This window comes from Phyllostomus discolor, chromosome 8, assembly GCF_004126475.2.
Source record: "Phyllostomus discolor isolate MPI-MPIP mPhyDis1 chromosome 8, mPhyDis1.pri.v3, whole genome shotgun sequence".
In the NCBI taxonomy this organism is placed as follows: domain Eukaryota; kingdom Metazoa; phylum Chordata; class Mammalia; order Chiroptera; family Phyllostomidae; genus Phyllostomus; species Phyllostomus discolor.
Window position 1 is genome coordinate 76,091,954 of NC_040910.2, and position 23,981 is coordinate 76,115,934.

Here is a 23,981-nt window from a genome sequence, read left to right on the forward strand (position 1 = left end):
GATTGAGCAAGCCGGCAACCAAAGGGTTGCCGGTTTGATTCCCAGTCAGGGCATGTGACTGGATTGCGGGCCAGATCTCTACTTGGGGCTGTACAAGAGGCAACCACACATCAATGTTTCTCTCTCTGTCTCTCCCTTCCCCTCTTTCTAAAAATAAATCCTTAAAATAATAAATAAATAAAATATTTTCTTAAAAAACACAATATTTCATATAATCCTGGTTTGGTAGGATGAACTCCTTTAGCTTTATTTTGTCTGGCAAGCTCTTTATCTGCTCTTTGATTCCAGATGATAGCTTTGCTGGGTAGGGCAATCTTGACCATATGTCCCTGCTTTTCATGACTGAATATTTCTTGCTAGTCCTTTCTAGCCTGCAGAGTTTCTTTTGAGACATCAGCTGACAATTTTATGGGAACTGCCCTGAAGGTAACTAACTGCTTTTGTCTCACTGCTTTTAAAATTCTATCCTTATCTTTAACCTTTTTTTTTTTTCTTTTTTAATTTTTATTGTTTTTTAAGATTTTATTTATTTATTTTTAGGAAAAGGAGGGAGAAAGTTAGGGGGAGAACACTGATGTGTGATTGCCTCTCACACACCCCCTACTGGGGACCTGGCCTGCAACCCAGGCATGTGCCACAACTGGGAATCGAACCAGTGACCCTTTGGTTTGCAGTAAGTCACACCAGCCAGGGCCGATATATGATGGTTCTGAGTGACATGGTTCCAAGTGATGGTTGTTTCATAGTTTAGTTGTAATTTTGATGTGATTGTGCAAGGAGGCCAGCCGTGTTTACCTCCATCTTTTTTTTTTTTAAGATTTTATTTATTTATTAACAGAGGGAAAGGGAGGGAGAAAAAGAGGGAGAGAAACATCTGTGTGTGGTTGCCTCTCATGTCTCTCCTACTGGGGACCTGGCTGGCAGCCCAGGCATGTGCCCTGACTGGTAATTTAACAGGTGACCCTTTGGTTTGCAGGCTGGTGCTCAGTCCACTGAGCCACATCAGCCAGGGCACCTATGCCTCTATTTGACCAGAAGTCCATTTTTATTATCTTAAAAGAAAACCTCATACCCATTACTCCCCATTCTTTCTGAGCCCCAGCCTCTGGCAACCACTAGTCTGCTTTCTGTCTCTGGATTTACCTATTCTAGACGTTTCATGTAATTGGAATAATACCAAATATGACCTTTATATTTAGCTTGTTTCATGTATTATAAAGTATTTGAGGTTCCATGTTGTATCATGTATCAGTAGTTAATTTTTATGTATGAATAATATTCCATTGTACGGATATAACAGTTTTATTTTCTATTTTTTATGATTTTATTTATTTTTATAGAGAGGGGAAGGGAGGGAGAAAGAGAAGGACAGAAACATCAATGTGTGATTGCCTCCCACATGCCCCTTACTGGGGACCTGGCTCACAACCCAGGCATGTGTCCTAATTGGTAATCTAACTGCTACCCTTTGGTTCTCAGGCTGGTGTTCAATCCACTGAGACACACCAGCCAGGTCTGATACAGCAAATTTTATTTATTCATTCATCAGCTGGACATTTTGCTTGTTTCCATGTTTCAGCTATTGTAAATAGTGCTTTTGTGAAGTGTTTGTTTGAATATCCATTTTTGATCCTTTTGGGTCTACACCTAGGAATGGGTCCTAGGTATAGGACCCTTGCTGGGTCATATGGTAATTCTATGTTTAACTTTTTGAGGAACAATTAAACTGTTTTCACAGCTGTTGTACCCTTTTACACTCTCATCAGCAGTGTACCAGGGTTCTGATTGCTTCATATTCTTCCCAACGTTTGTTAGTTTTCTTTTTTTGATTATGACTAATCTGGGTATGAAGTAGTATCTCATTGTGGATCCCCCCCCCACACAGAACTTGGGGACTTTTTTCTTTAATATTTTTTCTTTTTACTTTTTTGGTCAGTTTAGATTTACAGAAAAATTGAGAAGAAAATACAGAGAGTTCCCATATTCTCTCTCAACTTTTTCCTTCCTCTCAATTTTCCTTATTATCAACTTCTTACATTAGTGTTGTATATTTGTTACAATTAATGAGCCAGTAGTGATGCTTTATTATTAACTAAAGGCTGTGTTTTACATTAAGATCCACTTTTACTATTGTACACTCTGTGAGTTTGAACAAATGTGCAGTGACATGTATCTACCATTATAGTATACAGAAGAGCTTCACTGCCCTAAATATATCTGGTGTCCACCCTCCACCAGTTGTCTCTTTCCCTCCCCTGAACCTCTGGCAATCACCGATATTTTTACTGTCTCCATAGTTTTGCCTTTGCCAGGATGCCACGTGATTAGAATCATACAGTATGTAGTTTTTCAGGTTGGCTTCTTTCACTTACCTATATGAATTTAGTGTTATTTTCATGGCTTGATATGTCTTTTTGTTGTATGGATGTATTACAGTTTGTTTATCCATTCCCGTAATTGAAGGACATCTTGACTGATTTCAGGTTTTGGGTATTTTAAATAGAAATGCTGTAAACACTTGTGTGCAGGGTTTTGCGTGGACATGTTTTCAGCTCACTTGGGTAAAACCTAGGAGTGTAATTACAGTACTGTATGGTAAGGGTATATATATGCAGTTTGAGGGGAGACTGCCAAATTGTTTTCCAAAGTGGCTGCACTGTTTTGCGTTCTCACCAGCAGTGGATGAGAATTCCTGTTGCTCTGCATCCTTGCCAGCATTTGGTGTTGTTGGCATTCTGGATTTTGGTCATTCTAATAGGTGTGTAGTGGTATCTCATTGTTTTAATTTGCATTTCCCTAGTGACATGTGCTGTGGAGCATCTTTTCATAAATTTACTTGCCATTTTTGTGTCTTTTGGGAGATGATTTGTTTAGTTCTTTTTGCCCATTTTTAGATTTTTATTTATTTTTAGAAGGGGAGGGAGGGAGAGAGAAACATCAGGGATCAGGCCTGCAACCTAGGCACGTGCCCTGACTGGGAATTGTTCCAGTGCCCTGTTGGTTTGTGGGACAGTGCCTAACCAACTGACCTACACCAGTTAGGGCCGTTTGTCCATTTTTGAATTGGGTTGTTTCTTATTTTGAGTTTTAAGAGTTCATTGTATAGTTCAGATACCAGTTCTTTATCAGATATGTGTTTTGTGAATATTTTGTCAGCGTGTTCCTTATTTTTGCATTTTCTTAGCAGTGTCTTTCACAGAGCAGAAGTTTTTAATTTTAATGAAATCCAGCTTGTCAGTTTTTATTTTATGGATCGTGATTTTGGTGTCGTATCTAAGAAGTCATTACCAAATCCAAGGTTACCTAGGTTTTCTCCTATGTTACCTTCTAAGGGCTACATTATATAGTTTTGCATTTTACATTTTGGGTTAGTTTTTGTGAAGGGTGTAAGGTCTGTGTATAGATTAATTTTTTTGCATGTGTATGTCCAGTTGTTCAAACACCATTTGTTGAAAAGACTATCCTTAATCCATTGAATGGTCTTTGTTCCTTTGTCAAAGATCAGCTTACTTTATCTGTGTGGGTCTATTTCTTGACTCTCTATTCTGTTCTGCTCATCTATTTATGTATTCTTAGGCCAGTACCACACTCTTTTGATTATTGTAGCTTTATAGTAAGTCTTGAAGTCAGGTAGTATCCATCTTCCCATTTTGTTCTTCTCTTCCAATAATGTGTGGGCTGTTCTGGTTCTTTTACTTTTTCATATAAACTTTAGAATTAGTTTGTTGATACCCACAAATCCAGTGACTTTGAAGTGATATTTCATTATGGTCTTGTTTGCATTCCCTAAGAACTAATGATATTGAGCATCTTTCAGTATGCTTATTGACCATCTGGAGAAATGTCTATTCAAATCTTTGCCCAATCTTTTAAAAATTAAAAATATTAAAAGTTCTAATTGTAAAATGTACATAAAATAAAATTTGCCATCTTACCAAATTTTTTGGAAAAGATTTTACTTATTTATTCTTAGAGATTGAGGAAGAGAGAGAGAAAGAGAGGAAGGGAAACATCAGTGTGTGAGAGAAACATTAATCGGCCCTGACTGAGGACTGGGCCTACAACCCAGTCATGTGCTCTGACTGGGAGTGGAACCAGAGACCTTTTGGTTTGTGGGATGATGCCCAACCAACTGAGCTACACCAGTTAGGGCCCATCTTACCCATTTTTAAGTGTACTATTCAGTAGTGTTAAGTACACTTACGTTGTTGTTCAACCAATCTTCAGAACTCTCCTTATCTTACAAAACTGAAACTCTGTACCTATAAAACAACTATTCCCCATTCTTCTCTCTTATAGCTGCTGACAACTACCCTTCTACTTTCTGTTTCTATGAATTTGCCTACTCTAGGTACTTAAATAAGTGCAATCATACAGTATTTAGTATTTGTTTTTTTGTGACTGACTTATTTCACTTAGCATTATGTCTTCAAGGTTCATTCATGTTATAACTTGTATTAGAATTTCCTTCTTCTTGGAGAGCATTATGGTAAGCGAAATAAGCCAGGCAGTGAGGGACAAATACTATATGATCTCACCTTTAACTGGCACATAATTAACAAAAGAAAAAAGCAAACAAAATATAACCAGATACATTGAAATTAAGAACAATCTAACAATAACCAGAGGGGAGGTAGGAGGGGACAATGCGGGGAAGGGTTTTCAGGAACTACTATAAAGGACACATGGACAAAACCAAGGGGGAGGGTGGAAGCGAGGGAGGGAGGTGGGTTTGGCTGAGGTAGAGGGAAGTTATGGGGGGAAAATGCAGACAACTGTAATTGAACAACAATAAAATAATTTTAAAAAAACTTCTTCCTTCTTAAGGCCAAATTGAGAAGTTATATGTATATACAACATTTTACTTATCCATTCATCTCTTAGTAGACACTTTCACCTTTTGGGCATTGTGGATAATGCTGCTGTGAACATGAGCGTACAAATACCTCTTCAAGATCCTGCTTTCAGTTCTTTTTGGTGTATACCCAGAAGTGGAATTTCTGGGTCATATGATAATTCTCAGTTTTTTGAGGAGATCTCTCATTTCCTCATCTCAAATGGAAATAATAATAACTATTGTCTCCATTAATAATATTTATGTTAATAATATTTATTAGTAATAAATATTAGTAATATTTAATAATAATATTGTCTCCGTTGATAATAATAACTATTATTATATGTCTCCATCTGGAGACATTTCTCCAGATGGGCAATAAGCATTACATTTTATGTGGCAGTGTTCTTAGTTTAGAGATAGTATCTGTGAAGTGGTGATCTCTTGCCTTATTTTCATTATGCTTACTTAGTGATATTGCCATTGTTATTTATAATTTTTAAAAACAATAAAATAAATGGCTAGGTGAATTGAACTTTTTTTCTCTAAAAACAAGACATAATTGGCTTTTATATTTTTTGAGGCTCTTTATTCTTTTTTTCCCCTTATGAATACTTGGCATAGAGTACCTCTGCATGTAAGGAATAGTATTGTGCAAGAAGGGTCTCTCTGATGTAATTGCCATGGCTTCTTCCATGGATAACATTCGGACTTTCTTATTAGAATTCCTCACAGTTTGGGGCACAGGTTGGGAGAAATGGTAGGGTTTCTTGGGTCAGCTGACTTAGGCCAGACTCACAAAGAAAATTGGTTGACTCAGTGTCTCTGGCCTCTTTCCACAGAGGAGGAAGCTTGATGCTGTCTATTATTATATGCGCAGTTTAGCTGCCAGCAACCCTATCCTGACTGCCAAGGAGAGTCTCATGAGCTTGTTTGAAGAGACCAAACGAAAGGTGAGTGGGGATGAGGCAGAATCATTCCTTCCTAGAAGACTGTGTTTCTGTTAGTGCCTCTGTGTCCTTTCGGGAATGACTAATAATGTGCTCAAGGGGTCCCCCTGGGCTGTAGTGATGGAAGGCAGTCAGTGCCAATGCAAAATCAAACTCATCTTAGGAGAGCTCTTTGGGGCCCTTGGGTGTACAGGTTTCATAGCATCTAGTTGATAGAATTAGTAACTTTTATGAGACAAAGCAGATGCTACTCTGCTCCTTTTTTTTATTTTAACTCCTCTACTTTGGAACTATGGCCGAGGTTTTACATTTTATAGTCCTTGGGCAACAAACTCAGGTGAGGTAAGCAGTTGTCTTTACTAGCTAAATCCCTGGAGAGTCTGAGCTTGTGTGTTTGTATGCTGTACAGGCAGAACAGATGGAAAAGAAGCAACATGAGGAATTGGAACTGAGCCCTGACCAGTGGCGGAAAGGAAAGAAGTCTACTCTTCGTCATGTTGGCGATGACACTACTCGCCTGGAGATCTGGATTCATCCATCTCATCCTCGCTCCTCTCAGGGCACTGAGTCTGGGAAGAATTCTGAGCAGGAGAATGGGCTGGGCAGCCTGAGCCCCAGTGACGTAAGTTCCTGAGGGTGATGTAATGAGCAAGATGAGCTAAGTAAGTGTGGGTGCCCTGGTACACACAACTATGAGGCTCACTGTCCAGTCACTGCATACATATTTATTATGCGCTTCCCTCTCTCACCACTATGTGGCACTGTAGAATTTAGTAAAAGTAATTTTTCTAAATGAAAATTTACTTAGTATAGGATAAAAATTTTTTGCTGCTTTGGGTTTGGGTTATCAATATGATTCTTTAGGACTCAGTGTGGGATTTTGGTGAAGCTAGGAAGAGAGAGCATAGTGGTTAGAAAACTACAAATGGCTACATTAGGCCTTGAGAATAAAAATTCATAGTGGAGTGGGTGGTGGGGTAAACTGGGACCAGATCTTGAAGGGTTATGCAGTAAATCATTTGACGTTTATCTGAAGGTAGTAGGGAGCTACTGAATGCTTTAAGTAGGGAAATAACATGTCAGATACATATTTTAGAAATATAACTCTGGCTGCACGTGAAAATTTGTGAAAAGTTTGGTGAAGAATAAAACTAGAAATAAGAACAGTAGGTGGGTGCTACAATCATCCAAGATGTGAAGAGGATCTGAACCAGGAAATGGCTTTGGAGATCAAGAGAGGTGAACAGATATGAGGCATATAAGGAGGTAGATATCCAAAGGACTTGATTGGGCATGCAGCACTGTGGGAGAAGAGGAAGTCAGAAGTAGCACCTGGGTTTCTGTCTTAGAAACTGGTTGGATGATGGTCCATTCTCCGAGATAGGGAATAAAGTTGGTACTAGTGGAGTTGATTTTAAGAGAAAGATGCTGAGTTGAGTTTTGGACATGTTGGAATTTTTATAGGACACTGAAGTGGAGAGTTTTAAAGGCTAACATATCTGAAGCTGAGGAAAGTAGTCTAGGTCAGAGGTGAAGCTATTTGAAGATATCCTCTCATAGATGCTAATAAAGTCATGAGAGTAGATACAGTCTCTTTAGGAAAAAACAGAGTAATAACTAGGTTAAAGATCTAAGAAAAAGGAAATAGAAGGCAGGGAGAGATCCTTGCAGAGGATGGGAAGGGAGTGGGATGCAGAGCACAAGTGAGGGGATTAACCTAGAAGAGGGTGAGAGATCCTTCTTTCTTACACTTCAGGGAATGGAAGAATAGATAATTGGAGTTGCAGATAGATTTGTGGGTATTGTAGGAGGAAGGTGAAGGAGGGCCTTTTATTAAAAAGATTTTATTATTTTTAGAGGTGGGGAAGAGAGGGAGAGAAACATCAATGTGTGAGAGATACATTGATTGGTTGCCTCTCACACACTTCCAGTTGAGGACTGGCGGCCCACAATGCAGGCATGTGCCCTGACTAGGAATCAAACCCATGACCTTTCAGTTTGCAGGCTGGCACTCATTCTACCAAGCCTCACCAGCCAGGGAGAGGGAGGGCCTATATGATGTTTTCTATTTTCTCTTTGAAGCTGGAGTCATGGTTTTCTGCTAAGAATGAGTTAGCGATGGGATAGGAAGACTTTTCCTTTGTGGTTTAATTTAAGATTTTCATTTATATTCCTGTATCTTTCTTAGTCTTTAGCTGTTTTCTGGATGACTTGAAAAAGTCATTGCATATAAATGAAATTACCAGCTTCCTATGTGCCATAGTGTGCAGGAGTCCCCATATGTTAAGGTGTTTCTGGGGAGCTGCTGCAGTGGTAGAATCCTTTACTGCTGCCCTCTTCTAGTTTGGATAGTACAGTCCCTGGACACCTGTTTGAGTAAGATAAACTGTTTCTACTGTGTTAGCTCCACTGTCGAGCAATCTTTAAAATGAAAGTAATAATGACAATAAAGCCATTTTATGGCTTTTTTTTAAATATATTTTATTGATTATGCTATTACATTTGTCCCATTTCCCCCTTCTCTCCCCTCCACCCTGTACCCCCCTCCCACCCACATTTCCCCCTTTAGTTCATGTCCATGTGTCATACTTATGAGTTCTTTAGTTTCTACATTTCCCGTACTATTCTTGCCCTCCCCCTATCTATTTTCAACCTACATTCTATGCTACTTATTCTCTATACCTTTTCCCCCTCTCTCCTCCTCCCACCCCCCTGCTGCTAACCCTCCATGTGCCCTCCATTTCTGTGGTTCTGTTCCTCTTCTAGTTGTTTACTTAGTTTCTTTTGGTTTTGCTTTAGGTGTGGTTGTTAATAATTGTGAGTTTGCTGTCATTTTACTATACATGTCTTTTCTTTATCTTCTTTTCTTAGATAAGTCCCTTTAGCATTTCATAAAATAAGGGCTTGGTGATGGTGAACTCCTTTAACTTGACCTTATCTGAGAAGCACTTTATCTGCCCTTCCATTCTAAATGAGAGCTTTGCTGGATAGAGCAATCTGGGATGTAGGTCCTTGTCTTTCATGACTTGGAATATTTCTTTCCAGCCCCTTCTTGCCTGTAAGGTCTCTTTGGAGAAATCAGCTGACATTCTGATGGGAACTCCTTTGTAGGTTACTGTCCCCTTACCTCTTGCTGCTTCTAGGATTCTCTCCTTCGTTTTTACCTTGGCTAATGTAATTATGATGTGCCTTGGTGTGTTTCTTCTTGGGTCCAACTTCTTTGGGGCTCTCTGAGTTTCTTGGATTTCTTGGAAGACTGTTCCCTTTGCCAGATTGGGGAAGTTCTCCTTTATTATTTGTTCAAATACGTGCTCAATCTGTTGCTTTTCCCCTTCCCATTCTGGTACCCCTATAATTCGGATATTGGAACGTTTAAAGGTGTCTTGGATGCTCTTAATCTTTTCCTCAATTTTTTGAATTCTTATTGCATCATGCTTTCCTGCTTGGTTGATTCTATCTTCCTTCTGGTCCACTGTATTGTTTTGAGACTCATATTCCTTCCTTTCACTATTGGCTCTCCTCCGCGTGTCTTCCTGCATCTGTTTTATGGTAATCTGCATTCTTTCACCTAAATTTCGTCCAAAATCAACCAGTTCCGTGAGCTTTCTAATCACCAGTGTTTTGAACTGTGCATCTGATAGACTGGCTAATTCTTGGTTGCTCAAAAGGATGAGCCCTGGGGGACTGATCTGCTCTGTTGAAAACATGGGTTTTTTTTCCCCCCTGTCTCTCCTTTTTTTTTCCGGTCTGGTTGCTCTTGTTACGGTGGGGGGCGGAGCCTTAGGTGCTCACCAGGGCTGGGCACCCCAGTCGCTAGATTGTGATGTTATAAGTGGGGGCGGGGCGGAGCGGGAGCGGGGCGGGAGAAAACAATGGCGGTAGTTCCGTTCCCCTGGACTCAGACCCTTGTCTGGGCTTCTGGGCCGCGACTTCTGCCCTGGTCCACAATCGCTACCCCTCTGGGTCTGCCATCCGCAGCTTGCATACTCAGGGATCACCGCTGCCTTCTTGCTCGCCGGATGGCTTTTGCGCCGATTTCGCGCCAAACCTTCCCCCGACCTCCACGCTCCGCCAACCCGAGCCAGCCCCGCGCCCGCCCGGCTCGTCTTCTCCTACCAGTCCGGATGAACGCGTCTACTTCAACTTCTTGGCTGCCTGACTTCCGTTCAGATAAATCCTCTGCTGGATCTGGGTGTTATTCTGATAGTAAATTATTGTTGTAAATCATTGGTTTTCTAATCTTGGTTGTACGAGGAGGTACGGTGCGTCCACCTATTCCTCCATCTTGCCGGAAGTCCCATTTTATGGCTTTCTTTGACCATGACCTAAAGGTTGAAGATTATCCCTCATAAAGGTTAGAACTAATCTTTTATAGTTATAACCTTTCTCTTCCATTAGGTGTTTAATTTACTTTTTAAGTAATGTGTTTCTAAGTTTGTGTTTTTATTCTTATGTGTATTTCAGAAAAGGCATTTTCAGCATGTGAGCTGTCATTGATCCATGATAATTTTATTAATTTTTAACATACAAATATGTGAATATATAAAAAAACTTTAAATAATTGCAAATGTATGTAGAGTAAAATGTGATAATTTTGTTTTCTGAACTATTTGTGAAACTGTTTATATATTTTCAGTCTATATATCATTTTTGAGTAATTTGGTTCCCTTAATTTCTTTTAAATTTATGTCTGTGAGTTTGGGCTTTTAGTTCTGGACTACCAGCCCTTGAGGCTGAAGTCTGCAGTTTCATAGCTCTTCGTTTATCCAGTCAGGAAACCACACTGTGTTTTTTTTACCTGCTTTCTGAGGCCCAACTCAGCCTCCCATATTATTTTATTTCTTATATTAGGCCCCAAGAACTCAGCTTGCTTTCTTTCTTCCTCAGAACTTACAGTTGATGGGAGTGGGCATTTATTCACATATATTTGAGTGATTGGGCATCGGGGATACAGAGATTAAAACAACCAAAAATGATCTTCAACCTCAGGGAGCACTCAGTCATGTGGGGAAGACCCAGCAACATAAATAGATGATTATAATGCAGTGTTCCAACTGCTGTGAGAAAGGTAAACATGAGAGGCCGAGGGAGCATGCAATCTGAGCACCTAGTCATCGTGGTTGGGGAAGGCTGGGATGGAGAAACATTTTGCAGCTGAAGGATGATGTAAAGGACATTTCCACTCAGAGGCTTGAAAGAGGCACAAAGGCTTAGAAAACTGCAAGTAGTTCAGTATGGCTGGAGGCTAGGATGTGGGAAGTACTCTTCCTAGAGACCTGAGTCATTCTTTACCCCTTCCTTTCCTATACCCACACATCCAATCAATACCAAGAGCTATTGAATCTACCTACTAAACAGAATTTGAATCCATCCACTTTTCTCGGTTTCCACTCCCACCATCGTAGTCCAGACTCTCACTTTAGAAATCCACAGACTGTTGAAAGAAGCTCCTAATGGCCTTTCTACATTACTTCTGGTCCTCCTTTGGCCTTTCTTTTTAGACAGTGACCCAGATGAGTTACCTGATTATGTCACTTCCATACTTGAAAGTCTTTTTAGTTGAACCTGTTTGTTCTTAGAATTAGGTCCAGAATCCTTAGCATAGTCTATGGGCCCCACATGATTTGGCTCCTGCTGTTGCTAACCTTATCTTATACTTCTCTTACCCTCTTTGTTGTTCTCTGGACACACTGCCTTTTTCCTTGAAGGGCCCACACTCTTTTCTGGTCCTTTGACTGTTGGACATTCTCTCTGCCTGCAATGGTCCTCTCTCCTTGCCAGTCCCATTCTTATCCTTCAATCCTTAGCATGAACATCACCTCCAATGCTAGGTAAACTTTTCCTGATTCTTGAGCCTGCTTTTTTCCCCTTTGTAATACTACATTTCTTTTCTTTTTTTTTTTTAAGAGTTTATTTACTTATTTTTTAGACGGGAATAGAGAGAGAAAGAGAGAGAGAGAGACATTTGTGTGGTTGGCCCCTCGTGTGACCCTAACCAGTGACCTGGACTGCAAACCAGACTTGTGCTCTGACTGGGATTGAACCAGTGACCCTTTGGTTCACAAGCTAGAGCTCAATCCACTGAGCCACAATAGCCAGGACTCTTTTTTTTTCCAAAGTATATTTTATTGATTACACAATTACAGTTGTCCCATTTTTTTTCTCCTCTTTATTTCCCTCCACCCTGCACCCCCCTCCACCAGCCTTCACCTTCCTTAGTTCATGTCCATGAGTCATACATACAAGTTCTTTGGCTTTTCCATTTCCTATACTATTTTTAACCTCCCCCTGTCTATTTTGTGCCTACCAATTATGCTTCTTATTCCCTGTACATTTTCCCCCATTCTCCCCGCCTGCCCCCCCTTCACTGATACTTTCCATGTGATCTCCATTTCTGTGATTCTGTTCCTGTTCTGTTTGCTTAGTTTCCCTTTTTTTTTTTAAAGATCCAGTTGATAGTTACGAGTTTGTTGTCATTTTACTGTTCTTATTTTTGATCATCTTCTTTTTCTTAGGTAAGTACCTTTAACATTTCATGTAACAAGAACTTGGTGATAGTGAAGTCCTTTAACTTGACCTTATCTGGGAAGCATTTTATTTATTTATTTTTAAAATATTTTTATTTATTTATTTTTAGACAGAGGGGAAAGGGGTGAGAGAGGGAGAGAAACATCAATGTGCAGTTGCCTCTGGCATGCCCCACACTGGGGACCTGGTTTGCAACCCAGGCATGTGCCCTGACTGGGAATTGAACCAGTGACCCTTTGTTTTATAGGCCAGCACTTAGTCCATGGAGCCACACCAGCCAGGTGGGAAGCACTTTAACTGCCCTTTCATTCTAAATGATAGCTTTGCTGGATAGAGTAATCTTGGATGTAGGTCCTTGCCTTTCATGATTTTGAATACTTCTTCCCACCCCATTCTTGCCTGTAGGGTTTCTTTTGAGAAATCAGTCAATAAATCTTATGGGAACTCATTTGTAGGTAACTCTCTCCTTTTCTCTTGCTGCTTTTAAGATTCTCTCCTTCTCTTTAACCTTGGCTGATGCAATTATGATGTGCCTTGGTGTGTGTTTTCTTGGGTCCAACTCCTTTGGGACTCTCTGAGTTTCCTGGACTTTCTGGAAGTCTTATTTCCTTTGGCAGATTGGGGAAGTTCTCCATTATTTCTTCAAAAATGTTTTCAGTTTCTTCCTCTTCTCCTTCTTGCACCTTCTATGCCAGATGTTGGAGCATTTCAAGTAGTCCCAGAGACTCCTCAGCTTCTCCTCATTTTTTTGAATTCTTGTTTCTTCATTCCATTCTGGTTGGATGTTTATTTCTTCCTTCTGGTCCAAACTGTTGATTTGAGACCCGGTTTCCTTCCCTTCACTGTTGGTTCCCTGTATATTTTTTAAATTTCATTTTGCATAGCCTTTACTTTTTCCTCTATTTTGTGACCATACTCAGCCATTTCTGTGAGCATCCTGAATACCAGTGTTTTGAACTGAGCATCTGATAGGTTGGCTATCTCTTCATCACTTAGTTTGTTTTTTTTGAGTTTTGATCTGTTCTTTTATTTGGGCCATATTTCTTTGTCTCAGCTCACCTGTGACATTGTAAGGGGTGGAATCTTAGCTGTTTGCCGGGGCAGGGTGGCAACCCAAGTTGTTGCGTTGTGGTGCTGTATGTGGGTGAGGGATCCGAGAGGGAACAATGCCATGTTCTCAGCTTGGCAGCTTTCAGTCACTTCCTCTGCTACCCATAATCAAATTGGGCCCTTCTGGTGCTGATTCCCAGGTGGGTGGGTTTGTGTACATTCTAGGAGCCTGTGGGTCTCTTCAATGAACTCTTCTGTGAGGCTGGGAGTTTCTCCCGCTGCTTCAACCCCCATAGGTTTTTACAGCCAGAGGTTTTAAGGCTTTCTTTTCTTGCTCTGGAATCCAGTGTTGTGTGGACTGCCTCACTCCCCAGTTGTCCCTCCCTCTTGGTTTATCCACATACATAATGTGGGACTGCCAGCAGCAGCCTCACTCACCCTAGTCCTCCAGCCAACGCCTTACTGTGAGTCCTCTCCACCTGGGCTGCCCATTCTCCTCCCCTCCTACCAGTCTGAATGAATGTTTCTTCTTTCACTCCTTGGTTGTTGGACTTCCATACAGTTCAAATTTCTGGCAGTTCTGTTGGTTTTTTGTTTTTAAATCTGTTGTCCTTTTGGTTGCACGAGGAGGCAAAGTATATCTATCTATGCCTCCATCTTGGCTGCAAGTCATCACATTTCTTACTAAGTAATTTTAGGTGTAACTCTGTTGTTGCTGGTTAGGTCTCTTCCTTGCTAGATTTGAACTTCTGTGAAAGTGGGGTTCATATCTATTGTAGTGTTCACTGCTTTATGCCCACTGCCTGCATGTAGAAGATGCTAAATAAACCTTAACTGAATATATAAATGAGGGGAAGAACAGTGAGGGATGAGGCTGGAGAAGATAGGAGGGGTCAGATCCTTTATAAATATTGAGAAGTTTCCATATAGAGGATTTTTTTTTAAAGATTTATTTATTTATTTATTTTTAGAGAGGGAAGGGAGGGAGGGAGAGAGAGAGAGAGAGAGAGAAGGAGAGAGAGAGAAACATCAATGTGCGGTTGCTGGGGCTTATGGCCTGCAACCCAGGCATGTACCCTGGCTGGGAATCGAACCTGGGACACTTTGGTTCCCAGCCCGCGCTCAATCCACTGAGCTACGCCAGCCAGGGCTCCCATATAGAGGATTTTAAGCAGGAGGATAACATCAGATTGTGTAATAATCACTCTTTTTTAGTACTTCTAGTATTGGAAAGATTTAAAGGGAATTTTAAAAATTGCAGACGTACCCCCAATTCATTGTATCTTAATCAAGCAATAACATACTTAAAGTTTAAAGTGACAGTCACTCGTATTCTTGTCTTTAGAGATACCACAATGAACTATTTGATGGAGATTCTCCCAGACCTTTTTGTAAGCATTTATGTGTATGCATATGCACACATACTTGTAGATACATTAAATATATTTTTAATAAAATGGGATTATACTATATATATTAATCTGCAGTTTGCTTTTTTAAGTTATCATCAGTTCTGCTATAATGTCACACATACACTTCTGAAAATCACAGCACTGTGTAAAATCACACAATAAAAACCACAGAGCTTATGAGGAAAATGGGGTTAGGGGAACAACACTCAAAAACTTCCTCAGTGACATACTTTTTAAAAAGAAAGGAACTAATAAAATAGTTGTACAATTTTATACATGTCCATTGGTTAAGAAATAATATAAATACTGTCTTCAAAAAGACATAAAGTTTGCCTGTAGAAGTGGGCTTCAGAAGGATTGCAATTTCTGAGTTACTGGAAAGTGGTGGCTATTCGATACTAGATGGGCAGGTTAACACTAGCCGTGAATAGGTGTGGCTCATAACACGAGTTCGAATGGTTGACTGCAGTAGCTGTTTTATGTATTCCTATGCAGCTCAGTTAAGTTGAGTTCAGTTTTCTGTGTTCACCTGCTGTTTCTCACAAAGTCACACATGAGCAAATGTAAAATTTGTGTCGTGGTCATGTTGCTCCCTGAGATGTTGATCACAATGGAATGAAATCTTCTTTTTTCTTTCATTTATTTTTTTATTTAATTGTTGTTCAAGTATAGTTTTCTGTCTTTTACTCCCATCCCAGCCAACCCCCCAGTCCTCCCCACCTCCCTCCCATTTCCAACCCCCCCCGCCCCGTTTTTGTCCATGTGTCCTTTATACTTGTTCCTGTAAACCTTTCCCCTTTTCCACTGAATTTCCCTCCCCTCTCCCCTCTGGTCACTGTCAGCCTGTTCTCTATTTCAGTGTCTTTGGTTATATTTTGCTTGTTTGTTTGTTTTGTTGTTCAGGTTCACAGTGGAATGAATTCTTATTTTCAAAACAAGCATTATAGCAGGATTGACTTTATTTCCACTAAGAATACCTTTTCTTATTATGTTCTTATTATGGCTGCATGATATCCCATTATAAAGATGTATATCATTTATTTAACTCATGTGTATAATGTAAATATATACTGTTCATTGCTTATTCATTTTAGTTGTCCTTTTTGGGTGATTAGCCTTAATAGGAATTGTTCCTTTGCCAACTCCCAGAGAGTTTCTAGCATAAACTACTAAAATTCAGATCCATGAATAAGAAACAAAATATAGCTTCAGATGGATGTTAGTAATGATAGTAAACTCTCAACTACTTTATCTCCCTGCCAAGCATGGGCTTTGGATCTCTCTGTGAATTTGAATGGCTGCAGGAGGTTAGCTTGTGGGTTGTTGGTTTTCAGCCTTGAGATGTGGTTTGGGTTGCACATGCAACCTGGGGAGGGACTGCCAACCTCAACTCTAAGTGGCATGCTCTTAAACTATTGAGACTTCCATTTAAACTCTTCTCCTACCAGCTAGGCTACTCAAATTTAATTCACCAGGTTCCAAGCAGTTTTTATTTAGTAGGTATGCCTTCTGGTATGCCTCATTTTCCTTTGAAAATCAGAAACGAGTATGGCTTAGCACATACTCTTGTTGCTGATAGTGAGTTAATTAAGGATATTAAATGATAGCACCAGGAATAATTTTCACACTGAAAAACAAAGGTCTCTGATAGAACTACTGAGGATTTTCTTAGACTTGATTCCTTCATTAGCATCTTGAATAGAATGGTACACATGTGTGTCTACTGTGGAAAAATGAGCAAATAAGAATGGGAGCCTTTGATGTTTGTCTCTCAAACTTGAGTGAGTTCTTGTGCTTTGGCATGATTTGGTTTACCATTTACAGCATTTTCTTCAAAGAACTGTGACTGTTTTACCTACAGTATCCTTGGTGCTGTGTATGATACATGTCTTTAGACAGGCGAAATGTCATTGTATATTTGGCCAAGCTTTTGCCAAATCTTCCTTCTCTTTTGCCCCCCTGAATGTGTGTTTGGGTGTTCATACTGGGCTGTACAGTAGCTCCTAATACCTGTTATTTGTCCTCTTATTTGAATTTTCAGCTTACTTCATCCACTAAATGATATTGTTTGCTTTGGTCTTTAACTTTTGTTCCTTGTTCTTCTGTCACATTCCATTATTTATTTTGTTTCTTTGCATAGTATCTGTTTTAAGGACTTGTTCAGGTCTGGAATTTAATGCAGTTATCCCTGAGTTTTTGGAGTAGAAGGCTGTGTTCCAGGTCTAGTGCTTGATGAGACTAAAGTTCAGTTTACCTGTCCTGCTGTGCCAGCTTTGTGCTAGGATTGTAAAAATGAATATGACATTGGTATTTTCTTTGAGAGCTTTGAGTCTAATGCATGGGTCAGCAAGCCTTTTCTTGAAAAAGGCCAAATAGTGAATATTTTAGGCTTTGCAGGTCATGTGGTCTCTGTTACAGAAACTCAACTCTGCTGTTGTGGAGCTGGAGTAGCCATAAACAATACATAAATGAGTAAGTATGTCTGTGTTCCAGTAAAACTTCGTTTACAAAGACAGGTGGCAGGTTACGTTTGACCTGTGAGCCTAGTGTGCCAGCCTCTGGTCTAGTTGAAAGAATGGCTACATAAACAGAATGTCTCAGTATATAGTCAGTTATTGTTAATTCACATCAGTTACATGTTCTATAAAGCTGTCACAGACACTGAATTAGTGAGTACTGAATCATTGCTCCTAAGGAAAATGCAGGCTAGGTTCCCGTGAGCCTCTGGTTATAAGAATTTCTTCAGTATGCAGCCTTATTTTGTGTATGTTTTTGTTTAAAGACATACCTTATTTAGTATTGTCGTTGATTCATTAATCTTGAACTCATGGCCAGAAGCACTATAAGTCATACTCAGACAAACTTGTGTGACACATTTTTTTCTGTAAGGCGTATCACAGCCTTCTTGTGCCTACACAGCATTTCTTCTTGTGCCTACATTTGGGGACCGTTTTAATCAACAAAATCACCAACAAAAAGCACAAAAATGTGAAAAATGTGACACTAAATAGACCATGAAAAGAATAATTGTTTACAGTATGAGAACTCAAACAAGAAGTCAGAGTCACCTATTTGACCTCAGCTGGGAACATGTGTATTGTGCCGCTCGAATTTTTTGCCCCTTTGTATATGTCCACAAATGATTGTGAAAGTACCATGAGTGTAGATTTTGGGTTACTAGTAAGTTTAGTGGGGAGGTGAATTCACAGTTTGAAATCCACCGATAATGAGGACTGACTGGTTTACAGTAAGAGTTCTGAGGGGGATATGCATTGGTTATCATGGAAGCCCAAAGAAGGGCACTTGGTCCAATCCTGGTGGAGGCATGGGTTTTGAGGAGGAAAAGAGAGCAAATTCTGAAGGCTTCCTGGAAAACTTAACTAGGCAGAGTGAGGACAGACTGTTTCAGGTAGAAGGAACAGCATGAGCAAAGAGAGGAGGTGTGACACAGCAAGGGGTTTGCAGGGTATGTGAATCTGTGGTCACTTGGAGGATAATGTGAGAAAGTTGGAATGGTAGAGGGACTGATGACTCTTCCACTGAAACCACTTCCTTGTTTGGTGCTTGGTATGGGTGGTGATCATTGGGCTTATTGTGGTAATAATTTGTTTCTGGAATTTCTCATTGTTTATTTGTGTCTGTGTTGTTAGTTCAATAAAAACAATACCATTCTATTCATTAAAATTTGTAGGGTGGGGCCCTGGCCAGGTAGCTTAGTTGCTTAGAATGTATTCCCAATATACCAAGGTTGCTGGTTTGATGCCCAGTAAGGGCACATACAAGAATCAACCAGTGAATGCATAAATAAGTCTAACACCGCATGGATGTTTCTCTCTCTTTGTCTCTCTGTGCCTCTCTCTCTCTCTCAAATCAATAAATTAAAAAAATTAGAAAAAAATTTTGGTAGGGTGGAAGTTGATTGAATTTTTTGCCCCATAGTCTGCTGATTAAAATTTGAGGACTGTTCTTTTATTTATTTTTATTTTTTTAAAAGATTTTATTATTTTTAGAGAGAGGGGAAGGGAGGGAGAAAGAAGGCAAGTGAAACATCAATGTGTGGTTGCCCCTTGCACACCCTCTACTGGGGACATGGCCTACAACCCAGGTATGTGCCCTGACTGGGAATCGAACTGGCAACATTTTGGTTTGCAGGCCCACACTCAGTCCACTGAGCTACACCAGTCAGGGCCTGAGGGATACTCTTTTTAGACAGTGCTTTTAGGCATTCTGAACTCAACCATACAGATCGTCTCTTTCTGTCTTAGTTGTTGGAGGAAATTGCCACTGGCTTTGATTATTAAGTAGGGCATTTTTTTCTTTTCATTTTGATATTGTTATGGCTTTAAAAATTTACAAAGCCAATACATGCTTATTGTAAAAAAAATGGGAAATTCAAGTAAACAATATATTTTTACCACCTAGAAATAATCACTATTAATGTTTTAGAATGTGTTCTTCCTGCATGTTTATACAGAACACAGCATTTAGAGTGGAAATGCCTAATGCCATTAACCTGGGAAATCAGAAGAAAAAAAATGCACAATTATTAACCCAGAATCTGGTTGAGAAAGTGGTATTCTAATTTTTTAGGTCAACACAGTTATCTAAATCTTGCTGTTTATCAAAATAACACAATTAGTGACACTATAATGTCCTCCTTCTCATGTGTGAAAAGAAACTTCTCAAGACACATGAATAAGGAAGAGTGAATTCAAGAACCATTGAGTCTTGAAAGTGCCCATTTCATGAAGAAGCATCTTGGAGTAGTGATAAATTGGGGCATGAGTGATAAATATGAAGTCCTTTGGGCATAGAAAGTTTGTGACTTTGTAAAGCTGGATTTCAGTTGAAGGAACTTTCAGGCAGTAATGTTGGGGTTGGCTTCTAGGTTGGTGGGAATAGAGATTGAAAGATCTAGTGGAGAAATGATTGCCTTTTAAAATATATTTTAATTAAAGAATGCCCTGGCTGATGTGGCTCAGTGGATTGAACACCGACCTATGAACCAAAGGGTCACTGGTTGGATTCCCAGTCAGGGCACATGCCTGGGTTGCAGGCCAGGTCCCCAGTGTGGGGTGCATGAGAGGCAACCACACATTGATTTTCTCTTCCTCTCTTTCTCCCTCTCTTTCCCTCTGTTTAAAAAGAAAGTAAAATAAAAGTCTTTAAAAAATGAATATATTTTAATTAAAGAAATATTTTAATAGGTAATATAACTACTGTGTGCTTTTTATATATGTGTGTGTGTATGTGTGCAATGGTCTCCCTTTTCTCACATTGTTAGTGGTATGTCATACATTGTTATTTACCTTTACCCCCCGCCTCGGCATATTACTGTTGGACTTGAGAGACCCTTTCATGAACAGTTTCCTGCAAGTCCATGTGTCTCTTGAGAGGCTGTTAGCTTGATAGCTTTCATTAATTATATTCAGGCAGGATAATGCAGAGAGGTTAACAGCTTGGGCTTAGGAAATTCCTAGGTTCAAATCCTAGTTTTATCAGTTATTAGCTATAAGATTTTGGGCATTTTCCTTAACCTGGTGGAGTTTTAATTTCCTGATGTGTAAGATAAATGAGATAATGCATATAAAAAGATGAATGGCATGGTATAATTTCCTATATATTGGTGGTGGTAGCTGTTATTTACTTATTTATATTCTTGTTATAATGATCTTTTAAGTGATTAAGCTTAGTTTTGCATCTTTTTTACTCTCTCTGACCAAAATGAACAATGAAAATGAATATGTGTATGGTAATTCACAAACTGATAGCCCACTGTCTAAATACAGACCTGTGTTTGACTGGAAGAGTTTCATTTAATAATGAAAAAATTTAAACACGCAAGAGAAAATATTGATAATATAATGTGCCTCCATACACCTGTCACTCATTCAGCAGTTATCAAGATTTTTCCACATTTGTTTCAGCTTTCCCTTTTCCCCACCCTCATTGAAATATTTGATTTAATTTAATTTTTTTAATCCTCATCCAAGGATTTGTTTATTGATTCAGAGAGTGAGGAAGTTGTAGGGGGTAGAGAGAGAGAGAAGCATCATTGTGAAAGAGAAATATCGATTGGTTGCCTCCCGTACACATCCCAACCAGGGATTGAACTTACAACCTAGGTATGTGCTCTGACCAGGGATCAAACCCACAACCTTTTGGTGCACGAAATGATACTCCAGCCAACTGACCCACCCAGCCAGGGCCCATCGAAGTATTTTAAAGTGAACTGTAGATATCACATCATTGCATCTCTACATATTTCACTTAACATAGACACTTGTAAAAATTAATGGACATTTCTTATATACCACAGTGCCATTGCCATGCTTATTCTTGGCATCATTCAGTATCTGATCCATAACTTCATTTCCCAGGTTATCTAACAATTGTCTTCTAATAGTCAATTTGTTCAAATCAAGATCTACATGTTGTGTTTGATTGTTTTGTCTCCTAATATTTTAATAAAGAAGCAGCCTGCATTCAGTTTTTTAAATTTTCTCCATGTCATTAGCTTGTTGAAGAAGCAAGTCTTATAGAATTCTTATATTCTGGATTTGTCTGTTTCCTTGAGGTGTCCCTGTGCTCCCACACATTCCTGTGAGAGTTAGCTCTAGAAACTTGGTTAGATTTAGGTTCAGCCTTTTTGGCAAGAGTACTTTGTAGGTGGTGCTGTATGCTTCATTTCGCATTGCATTTAGGTGTCTGATTATCTTTCTTTTCGTGATACTGAGACTAATCACATGGTTCAGGTGGTACCAATAGTGGCTTTTGTTTGTTTTGTTTTAAAACTTCAGTTGCTAACTAACCACAAAATAATCAAGATCTGGCAATGATTTACCAGAACCTAGTATCAGCTACCCTCTTTTTGAAGGGGCTTACGCTCCTTAGCTTGGAGCGTAAGCCCCTTCACAACGCTAGTACTAGCCTTCACAACGCTCTTGTACTTGCACATTGCTCACTTAACATCACCTATGTAGGCATTAAATTTTGTGACCCATGCTCTAAGAGTGCCACCAGAATGAGCTATTGAAGTCCAGGTTCTTAAGAGCCATTTAAGTTGTTTCTCTGAGATTTTGTTTAAGGTTGGCAACTCACCCTCAAACAGGCCTGACTTTGGAAATAGGAGAAAGTGACTTAATCTTTGGGCCATAGATGTTTTGCTGGACTTCATGTGACATTGTGATTGGTGTTGATCCAGAAACTAGTTAGCAGTATGTCCTGCTACCAGGCTGGCTCACTCTTTGCCTTCTATTCATTAGTTGGCCTAAGGAATCTGCAGGTGTCACTCCTGTTTCCTAATGAAATTTGTACCTCTGGGAACTGAGGCCTACACACAGAGCTCGAGAGCAGATTTTTCTCCCTCAGCATCCTGTTGCTGAAAGCTTGGTGAAAAGTGAGAAATTATAATGCTTAAGTGTGTGAATTGAAAGCTTCAGGCCGTGTTCTGATAGTCTGAATGCCACCCACCAAACCAATTGGTTAGAAGTGAACTTACCGTTTCACATAGTTTTCCTTATTCCCAGGCTTTTTACTAGTTATCTGAAATCTTTGTCACAGTGAGAACCTTGTTTTCCTGGATTTTGGATTAATAGTTTCTGCCTGAAATTTTGCATGCTGCCCTTGCCTGAATCTCTTATGTTCCTGTTTCCATGGTGGTTTTATTCTTCAAGGGTCTACTATAAATTGAGAATGATGATTTTCTTTCTGACTTTGAATATATGGGTCTATGAGGCTGAGTATATATTTTTATGAGCATATGAGTATATATATATATACTCATTATATATATAAATAAATATATATATATTTATTCTTGCATTTAATCAAGAGTCCAACAAAGTAAACATTGGCCAACAAAGGAGCGCAGTTTCATTGCGGGAAACCCACATCAGGTGGCGTATAGCGTAGAGCTTTCATGAGCTCAACTTGTTATACTTTTGCTTCAAGACTTGTTTTTTGAAAAAGTATGTTTATGTATGTGGCGTTTTCTTCAGACCCATAATTTGTCTTGCTTTTCAGTGCCCCTTGCATATTTTGTGCACCTGAGCAGCTGCTGCTGCTGCTGATGCTGCCGCCACCACTGCTGCCACCACCACCACCACCACTGTGCTAAAAAGAAAGCTGTGACATGTGGGCGGTACATGTCTAATATGCCTCCACCTTTCCCTCACTCCCCCTACCCCCCGCCCCCAGAACACAACTATAGGTCAAAGCATGGTTTTATAAGGCCTGCTTCCCTCAGCACAATGACGTGCCTTGTAGTGGAGTGACCTCTGATTCCTAGGTTTGTGAACCTTTGAATTGACAATTCCAGAATTGTCAATCTTTGGGTTGACAATTCTGGAACTAGTGTCATGATGAAGCTCAAAAAAGCTTTTGGCCTGATTTTTGCTGGAGAGCATAAACATTGATTTAATCTACAGTGATGGAGAAGAATTGAGTCTGTGGTAGTAGGTAGATGTTTTATCTGTGGTGATTTCATTATTTCATTGTTCCATAGTTATATCATCATAGCGGAGAAAGTTAGCTTAATTTTTTGGCCTCATGAATATAAAGATTCCATCTCTGTAAGGTAGATATCATACAGATATTCAGGGTTGCTGTGGGGATTATATTAACTTCATTTACTTTTGTAGCCTTTTACTTTTTTAAAAATAGTTTGCAGTATGTACCTCATGTCATACTCTTTTACCCTGGAAGCTATTTTAAACTATTCCGTGAACTGAGATTTGGGAACATAGGATGGCAGGGATTCATAAAAGCCTCGGTCTATAGGAAGAGGCTGCGGATTGGCTCTGTTTTTTCTTAGGCCATAAGGAACAGCTTAGTGAGATTACTCTTAAAGAAAGTCAGGACAGGACTGGGTTTTTCGGTTATTGATCATATGAAGTGTGCTATGAGGAGCAGCCCCTAACAGGCAAAGACTGGGGCTACTTGCCTGGATCACTGCTGGACTTGGGCTGGTGTCTTTCTCTGTGTCTTTGTGGTTGGCAGTGAGTGGAAGTTCTCAAAGTACATTGGCCCTACCTACAAACCCTTAACGCCCCACATGACCTCGGTCACCAAACCACTTCAGGGCTTTATTTTTATCCTAGCCGTTTTGTTTCAAGATATGAGGTTGGTTTCTTTCCTCTAACAGAGCAGACTTCTCTGAGGGAAGAAACAGAGTGCCAGGGTGCAGTTGAGGCTGGTTAAACA

General features: G+C 39.7%; 1 protein-coding gene across 3 annotated transcripts in view; it reads left to right on the plus strand.

The window, feature by feature from the left end:
* SMG6 (SMG6 nonsense mediated mRNA decay factor) overlaps window positions 1-23,981 on the plus strand; it is a 225,046-nt gene that overhangs the window by 13,478 nt on the left and 187,587 nt on the right. For all 3 annotated transcript variants that reach the window (XM_028519086.2, XM_028519087.2, XM_028519088.2), the window contains 2 exons: window positions 5,680-5,790; window positions 6,197-6,409. In XM_028519086.2, the coding sequence (XP_028374887.1) occupies window positions 5,680-5,790; window positions 6,197-6,409 (324 nt within the window). The remainder of the gene's footprint in view (window positions 1-5,679; window positions 5,791-6,196; window positions 6,410-23,981) is intronic.